Below are 8,922 nucleotides of genomic sequence, written 5' to 3' on the forward strand. Positions count from 1 at the left end.
AATCAGCATCTATTTTCCCTATAACGTGATTAAGAACCCTTTAAAGAGTCAAACTCAAACAGAAAAAAAAGTCACCCATCTGAAAAATAGGTACCTACAACAGCCTTGCAAGCAATACCCAGAGATTACTGTAACTGTGAGAGATAAGCGGGAAAACCAGTTATTTTTATACTGCCTTTTTGAGAACATTTGGTGCAAGGCTGATTTCCTTTGTTTGTGCAGAGCCTGGAGGACGGGAGATGGGGCAGAGGGAGACAAAGCAGTGAGGTTGCCAAAAACTTCTCACTTATTTTTCCCTTCCTTATTCCCTCCTTGGGACTGGCAAGATTCTCAGCTAACATTTTCAAATCTTCCCTTCCTCAGGCAGCAGTGAAACAGAAGCTTCTCACTGAGCTGACAAAACCTGTACCGAAGCAGCAGCAGCTTTCTCCCTCCTGCGATATGAGCTCAGCCTGCCCTGGCTCCACACCACCTCAATTCAATTTGGAAGAAAAATAATTTCAGTGAATCAGGGAAGGGCAGGAGGCACTGGGAGGGGGACAGCGAGAAATCAAATCATTAAGTCAATTAAAGTTTCAGGCCTTCTATGCAGAAGCACTCTCTGCAGCAGCACCCAGTAATTTCATCAGGATCCATCGGACAATCAGTCCATTATCCCCCGACAAGTGCGTCCTCCTGCCAGCAGGCAGAAGGAGGGGAGCTCTGCCAGCTCCTGCACAGCAAGATGGAGGGCTCTGTTTCAGCTCTCCTGCAAGTGCCCGGGAACGCAACCCTCCCCGCACACGTCCCAGCCCCTCTCCCATCATTGGCTCGGGGACGCGGGGCGCCGGGAGGATGTGCTGCCCTTTCGCGTTTCCTTCTTATGGCGACTGTGATCCTTTGGAAACACGCAATCGCAGGAGCTGGACGGGAGTCACAGCCTCTTCTCTCACCACCTTTTTCTTTTGCCTTCCAACTCTGATGCTGTTAACGCCTGGACCGGCTCACGGTTAATAATCCATCACTGGCTTCTGCCTAAGCAGCCACAGACGAAGCTGCAAAAGCCACTAAGACTCTGGGACATAAATAGCAGCTAGCGTGAGAGACAAATGTAACTAGCGCCTAGAACAAGGGAAAAACAAACAGGCTGGAGCGGAAAGAAAAATGGATCACGGATTCTAAAGCAAAATAAGGCAGGAGCACTTGGGTGTGCTTACCACACTGCCCAGTTGCTCTGACTCTGCAGAGCAGGTAGAGGGCTGCACTAGACACAGAAACAATTGCCAGGATCACTGGAAATCTACATAATCCATCTTCTCGCAATGCCACAGGACAGAAAGAGCAAAATGAAACGGCATGACCGCATGTGTTAAATACTGCGAGCACAAAGCAGCCTACTGGAAGCTACATATGGGATGCATTTTAGAACAAGCAGAAAGTGGAAGCAGCAATAGCAAAGACAGCCCAGAGTGTAAGAACAGAAAAAAACCCAAACAACAAAAAAAAAACCAAAAGGAAAGCAGAAAAGTGTGTATTTTCTCCTTAACGAAGCCGTTCCCTGGCCTTGCTACAGGCACAGACCGTACTGCCGTAGTCATTTGGAAGTGCTTACAAGTTTTTGATATTTTCTGCCACTCCAGCTGTGTACTGCAGATCTGTCTGAAAACAAAAGATAAGCAGTGTTAGATCCTTCAGCCTCAGCCTGTATCCCCCATGGCTCAGAAATCACCTTCAACACACCCCGGGGGTACTGTCAGCACCTCCGCACCATCTTCATGTCTCCTTTTATCCAGTTAGACCGCTCTCTCCATGCTGACGGACTCCTAGGAGCCCTCCTTCGTGGCCAGTGTTAACCAAAGGCATCACACACCAAAAACCACCCCAAAGGACTCAAGGCCCTGCACATCTTCCCCACGTGCTCTCCTGGCACTTCTGCCCCTGCCAGCACCAAGCGTTTGCACAAAGTATTAACTTCCGAGCTATTTATTTTTTTTCTCTATACATGCTGGCTTTCATCCAAGCAAACACTCTTGGCAGAAAAGGATCTCTACCCCCTTTGTGAAAAAGAGACGTTTATTTATAAGCGTGCATTTTTCATTTCAGGTCCATTTCGATGCTTTTCTTCCTAAAACAACAGTTTGTTCCCACAATCAACCTGGCAACCTGTAACAGTTGGGAGGCAAAGGTCAGCAGCGCCGCACGCCGCTATCTGCAGGCGAGGTAAGTGCAAACACAGGGACAGGCACTGGACAGAAACCATCTGCACAGTGACTGGGAAAACAAAATCCAAGAACAAAGGGCTGGAGACCCAGGAGCAAAAACTGCGCCTGTTTCCTGGTGGTGGTATTGTTTTGGGAGGTTGTACGGATCACGGGACCGCGCGTCCCGGGCAGATCTGCAGACGCAGCATCACAGAAGCCGGGACCCCGCCCTGCCGCTGTGCTCGGCGCCGGGCGGAGGTGAGAAGTGAGACGCCAGGGATGCATGTCACAAGCTGAGGACAGCGCTTCCACGCTGGAACGGTGACAAGGGAGGTTTTCTCGAGAGGAAAAAGGTCCCTTTCCCAAACAGGGCTCAGCCTCCCAGTGCTGGACTGATTTCTTACCCCTGCGCTGCCAAGAAAACAGCAATGGGAAAAACAAAGGCAGGAAAGATGCTCCTGGCTTTGGGAGCAAACATGCAGCTCTGCTCCAAGCGCCCGGCTGCCACCAAAGCGGCGGGGTGGGGCCAGCCGAGCCGGCCAGCTCCCCTCTGCCAGCTGAGGAGCCCCCGCTCTCCCAGGCAGCCCGGCCGCCGTGGATGACAGCCACAGTGGTTAGTGGTGGCACTCAGAAATGAGAAGTCCCCATCCCAAAAAGGACATTCAGTTGCTCCACTCGTTGTTCTGAGTCTCTAAATTACCCAGCGTCCGCTCCAGGTTCATACCACCTCTCACTATTTACTCTTTAAAGAAGAGCCCTAACAAGCAACGCCAAGTGCAGGTACATCAAGAAACACTTTGTCTGGGAAGAGGCAGAGCAGGCACAGCGGTGGCTGACACTTGCATGGAAGGAAGACATTGTGTCAGCGAGAAAGAACACTGACTGTGGTGATCTGCAACAACTGGGCTATGGCACATGTGCTCCTGCACTTCATGGTATCAGAATTAATTTCTTTGTTGTTCACTTCCCTCGTCACAGGCACACACGGAAAGTCAGGTGCTGCCATCACAGTGTGCACCCTATTTTCAAGTCCACTAAAAAAAAAAAATTACTGCAGTCCTAAACAGAAGATGGTTTTGGTCAAGTTACTTAAAACCTCTCATGATTTAACTCACCCGCTGTGAAAACTGCCACCAAACCTGTCTTGGCTCAAAGGGTAATGACAGCCAGGACTGAACCTTGTCCTGGGCACCTTGAGCTGCACCCATCTGTGCACACCTTCTCCTTGTATGAAATACCAGCCAGGGACCCAAAAGCCAAATGCTACTCAAAATGTCAAATTATGAGTAAACAGGCAGCAAACCCAGACATTTATCTTTGTTCCATTCCCAGTGACATGCCACTGAGGTTTATCTTTCTCACCGGATTTTTGGAAATTAAGACAAATGCACTTCAAGCTCAAGAAAATAATCCTGAGGGGAAAGCCATGGAAAAAAATAACCATCTAAACCCATAGATAAAAGCAGCTCTTGTGGATTAACGTAGCAAGGCTTTTTAGCCCCTGGATTCAGCAACTGATTCTGGGCTCCAGACACCAGTGCGAAGAAGCATCATGTTAGTCTCAGCCCCAAATCAGCGGGCTCTTGGGTTTGGAGAGGGGGTCAGTGAGGTCTTACAGGTACACGGAGAAGCGAAGCTGCTCCAGGAGAGGGTCTGAGAGCTCCCGCAGGTGTGGCCACGGGGCTGCTCCAGCACATTTTGGGAACAACCACTCAAGCACCCTGCAAGAGCCATCATGATTCAGACCAGAAAGATAAACGCACGTGCTGCACTGGCAGCTGCTCATGCTTGCCGGCTCGCACCCTGACCCTCCCTGGCCCGATCGGTGTTTCATTTTGGGCAGGACGCACCTAACGATCCTGGTCGGATGGCAGCCCAAAGCTGGGCTTATCTGCCCCGGCAAGCAGCAGAGCTGGTCTCCAGCTGGGCAGCCGTCCTGTTTGGCACCGAGTTTGGCAGGCAGTGGGATGGGGGCCAGGGAAACGGGATAACAGGGAAACGGGATAAACAGGCAAAGCTCTGTCTTACCTCGGCGATGAGGACGACGATGACGGAGTCCTCCTTCTCCTGCTGAGTAAGCTCTGAGATGAGGGAGTTGAGGGTGTCGGTGAGGTAGGAATGCACCTCCCGCTTCACGCTGGGGATTCCCATCACAACGGACACTGCTCAGAGCCAAGGACAGATTTTAGAGAGGGGGGTGTGCTGGGACAAGACACTTCGCTCCCATGACCACCTCATGGTTCACCTGCTTGGTGGCATGCTAGGTCATTAAAAACCAGCAGTGATCAGCAAGTTGGCAGGTTTCTGGGCTACGTAGGGTCCCCATACTCCTGTCCCCCAGCCCAGTACCGACCAGCAGCACCCCAGTGTGCCAGGCTGGCAGGGCACCCATGGCAGTCAGATAGACTCCTCCTTTTCTCCCTGAAAGACTAATGCCTAAGGAAACACCCAAACCCCCTTCCCCTCCTAGGGGCCTTTTCAGCCTGTCAACTTCAAGACCACCCTTGTACTTCAAACCCCTCCCATGGCCAGAAGCACCTCAGTTTCAGAGGGGTAAGTCAGGTCTTTGGCTTTGGGTTGGGATTTGGGAGCAGGGGGGAATCGTAGAATCATTTAGGTTGGAAAAGACCTTTAAGATCATCGAGTCAAACTGTAAACCTAACACTGCCAAGTCCACCACTGAACCATGTCCATAATAATCTCAGAAGTCCATAGACTTGTATTAAGATTGCAGATGCATTTATAAAGAGGGAAACCAAAAAATCAACAACCACAACAAAAAAAGTTGGCTAGTACCCAAAGTCCTACTCCAGATGGGATTTGTCTCCTAAGACTAGTTAGAGTCTTCATGAAGCACCCTGCAAACTGTGCTTTCATCTGACCACCTTCCAGGCAAAGTCTAGAGCACTCTGGAGATGGAAAGCAGCAAAAACATCTGGCAGAAGCATTGAGAACATTTTAGTGCCAGTCAAGAGCACAGACTCCGTAGACTTGCAGACGTGACATGGCTTACCCACCCCGCATGCCACAATACCAAGGAAGCTTGCATGATGCATGCAGCCGTTCCTCCAGTCCTGCTCATCTCCGTACCACAGCCAGGCCCAGAGGAAAGGGGAGGGACAGGCACCAGGGTGAGGAAGAGCACCAGAAGCAGCACTAATTCCCATTTACCTCCAGTGCGCCCCTGTCCCACATGCACGGCTGGCTGCAGACTGTTCTCCTTTGACAGCAAATGTGGCAAATGATGGAAGATGGTGGGAAGGTGCAGCACATTCTTGTTGGTGATATTCCACAGTTTTAACTTGGTTTCGTCTTAAAAAGGAAAAGGGAATCAATTGCAAGGAACGGTAGGTAGGAAGAGACTGCAAGGCAAAAAGCCTTTTTAGAGCAGCCTGGCCACCCGAGACTACTGCTGGGTTATAAAAAATCAGGCCAACCTTTAACATGCTACCACAAACCCAATTAAAGTTCAGCCGGAGCCATGAGGGCCTTAAAGAAGTCCCAAAATATTTGGGAAGGAGGGGGGAGAATGAAGATAAAATGAAGGTCAAATCGGATCTTTCTGTAGGGATCCAATTTTCTTCAACTGAGCAACTTAAAAAAAAAAGAACAAATAAATTCGCGAGGGGTGCTCAGCCAACCTAACTCCTTCCCCCCCCGCCTCTTTGGATACCCATTTTCCATATGGATCCAATACAGCCATAGGAAATGGCATGTATGACTTGGAAGGAAAAAAAAGCTTGTAAGCAAGCAAATTGGCAAATATCAGCGGCAGAGGCAAATCTCAGTGTTTAATGATGCATATGCACCTCTAATTAAACAGGAGTTGAGGAGTTCCCAAGTCCCTCTGAACTCCACAATTTGCTCGCGCCGCGGGAGAGAAGGGCACGTCCTGTCCGCAGCCCTGCACACACGCACACGCACGCACACCTCTCTACCTCCTCATTAGCAACAGCTTCAAAACAGCCTGAGATCCTCAACTTCTCTGTTTATTCACCAGATAAGCTGCTCCAGGTCCGGTTTATATCCCGCAGGGCCTGCTTCTCCGAGATCGCCCTCTTGATCTCCTCCAGGACCAGGTTGAGCTCCTTCGAGCGCTTCAGGCTCTCCTGCTCGGCTGCGTGCAGTCGGTCGCGGAGGGCGAGAAACTCCCGCTGGTAGATGTCCACAACGTCACCTGAGGATGGAAAAGAGAGAGAAGCTTTCTCCTCTGCGCTCTCAAGGGTTTCAAGTCGCAAAAGCAATGCCCATCACTCATACCTCCCCTACCGCCACAATCCTTAAAACATGGATTTAGGGAGCTGTGGTCCAGCACACACCGGTCGGTTGTGTTGGAGAGAGGGCAGTTTAAGTTGCAGAACTACAATTAAAAAGCTCCTTCAATTTTCCCTTTAACTTGGGTTTCCAGGTCATATAGAAATACTACCTCGTTCTCTGCAACCAAAGCATGCAGCAAAGATAAGTTGCATGGTAGTTCTTCTTCACTATATACTTGGAAAAGGGGAGTCAGCTGTTGGCATTAATTTTATGAGCAATATTCTGCATCTCTTTGCAGCTCCAGAAGTTTGAGCGCGTGAGATGGTGACCGCTGGAGTCAGCAGCGGGGGACCAGAGTCAAGTGAAAAAGAACTGAAAGCACCGGTGGTGATGGCCTGTAAAGCCATGACAAACCCAAGGAATACCATATTTTTAATTGCATTGCTCCTTGCTTTGGTTTCCTTATGGTACACAAAGGAAAGAGTTTTAAGAGCACACGTTGAAGGGCGTTCGAGTGGGTAATTTAGGAGAACCCACGGACAGCATCTCGGAGGCCTTCTCCGGACGGCATGGGGCATCTCCCAGATGACCCTGAGTGATGGAAGGCGAGATGCTGGCAAGGGGGATGCTGCTCTGCAGCGAGACGAGGGCAGGCACAGCACCTCCTCCAGCTTCGGAAGAGAGTCCCAAATTCTAATGGCCAAAAGGGATTTTGGGAATCTAAGCTCTCCGAAAGAAGGCAGGATAAAGAATATCACACGGCAATAGCTGCCTGGATGCTTATATAAATCCAAGTGTTTGGATGCGCACGTTAAGGATGCATCATAAATGTACTATATAAAAAAGAAACTTTTGATAGGGTAATAAAGCTTTTTATTCTGAAACAACATCTTATCACCATGCCCTTTTTAAGCAATAAAACTATTGAGAGCCTTCAGCCAGAACTAACTATACAATAGCTGGGAATGGAATTGGTTAGCCATTAATGAACTTTCCTGAGCTGTTTTTTACTCCATTGTTAATGAAACTACTCATTAAAAACACACTTTTATCTGTGGTCATTCATGTGTTTTCAGTAAGGCTATAACTCCCAGGACTACACCCAAAACAGAGTTACCCACTGAACAGTAGACCCTTAGCCCAAACACGACCAGGAGAGCTAACAACCAAAAATACTGCACTGGAGCTTCCCAACACAGGGCTAAATATAAATCAGAGCCATTGAAAAAAGATACACTGACTGCATCGACAACTTCTAATTTGGGGTCCATAAAGAAAAAGGAATTTTCAAGATCAGACATACCCAGCTCCAAAGCACAGAGTTTCCAAGACAACAGTGCTTCCCAGTCCAGCTCCTGTCAATGCTTTTGCCTAGGAAAAGTTTCCCTCATGGGGTCTCTTCCCCCAAAAAAACCTTCTTAAAGACTCACTGCTTCAACACAAGGGACCCCCCGAGGCAGTCTGGCTCCTATTAACCTTTCAGCATTATTTTCAAAGCCACTGGCACGTGGGGAGGGAGCAGAGGAAGTTACACCCATCTGATTACTCCGTCCATCTGACAACACATTATTCAGAGAAAGTCGAGGGACAGACATAAACAAGACCAGTCCTTCCTTTTTCCTGCGCGGTTCCGCTCGTTTTCCACTCCCATCAAGAAAACATTTAAAAATTTGCAGAAGAACAGGTTAACACTTTGGGAGCTGCCACGGGAGGATGTCAGGCTTTAAATTGACTCCACGATGAGCTAGACCTTTACCTCCTGGTACCTCTCAGGCATAAGAATATACCTTTCAGCTTCCCAGTACTCCAGATTATAGGTTTTCCTACTTGTATCTTTTACCAGCGGCATCTGTGAACACCAGCAAGGAGCAAGTGCTGCTCCCTGTTTTTGCACGAAAGGATGGCAGGAACCGTGCTTGTCCAAGGCTGGAAGCGTTTGGGTCTCGGCATACCGGGGGGTTACTGTCCTGTGCATGCTATCAAAGTCAAATCGCAGGTGAAGGCTGCCATTAGATCTTCTTCTGCAATACCTGGAGCAGCGTAAAGGCAAGGCTTTGCACTTAACGGCTTTTTCCAGAGCACTGCACTTCGTTTGTGTCAGATTTAGAAGGGAAATGTCACTGATTATTCAGTCACTAATGACCTAGCCGCCGAAGCCAAGAGCTGTACTTTTCATTAGACTGCAATGGTGATGTGCAGTCAACCATTTGCTGCTTTTCTGGCTAATGGTTGGAAGTGAAATTGTATTTGTTTCCAGTGCTCTTGTCCTATGATGTCTTCGTAGGCTTTCCATTCCTTAATTAAAATTTCATGAAATTGAAAAGCTGATCGATCGTGACCGGTTCCGGTGACAGCTTGAACAGCCCGAGACAAAGCCCAAGATGGGCGTACAGTTTCCCATGAATTTCCAGTAATGCCATTTTGCACTCCTTGGTCTGCAATGGCACATGGATGCAGAGCCGCCATCCTCACAAGAACCCTCAGC

General features: G+C 49.0%; 1 protein-coding gene across 1 annotated transcript in view; it reads right to left on the reverse strand.

Moving 5' to 3' along the window:
- MGAT4B (mannosyl (alpha-1,3-)-glycoprotein beta-1,4-N-acetylglucosaminyltransferase, isozyme B) overlaps positions 1-6,357 on the reverse strand; it is a gene marked incomplete at both ends in the record, with an annotated part of 13,910 nt that extends 7,553 nt beyond the window's left edge. The window contains 4 exons of the mRNA XM_009572162.1: positions 1,592-1,638; positions 4,209-4,342; positions 5,352-5,492; positions 6,178-6,357. Of these exons, the coding sequence (XP_009570457.1) occupies positions 1,592-1,638; positions 4,209-4,342; positions 5,352-5,492; positions 6,178-6,357 (502 nt within the window). The remainder of the gene's footprint in view (positions 1-1,591; positions 1,639-4,208; positions 4,343-5,351; positions 5,493-6,177) is intronic.
- Positions 6,358-8,922: the final 2,565 nt, after the last annotated feature.

The sequence above is a fragment of the Fulmarus glacialis genome, unplaced genomic scaffold, assembly GCF_000690835.1.
Source record: "Fulmarus glacialis isolate BGI_N327 unplaced genomic scaffold, ASM69083v1 scaffold43380, whole genome shotgun sequence".
NCBI lineage: Eukaryota > Metazoa > Chordata > Aves > Procellariiformes > Procellariidae > Fulmarus > Fulmarus glacialis.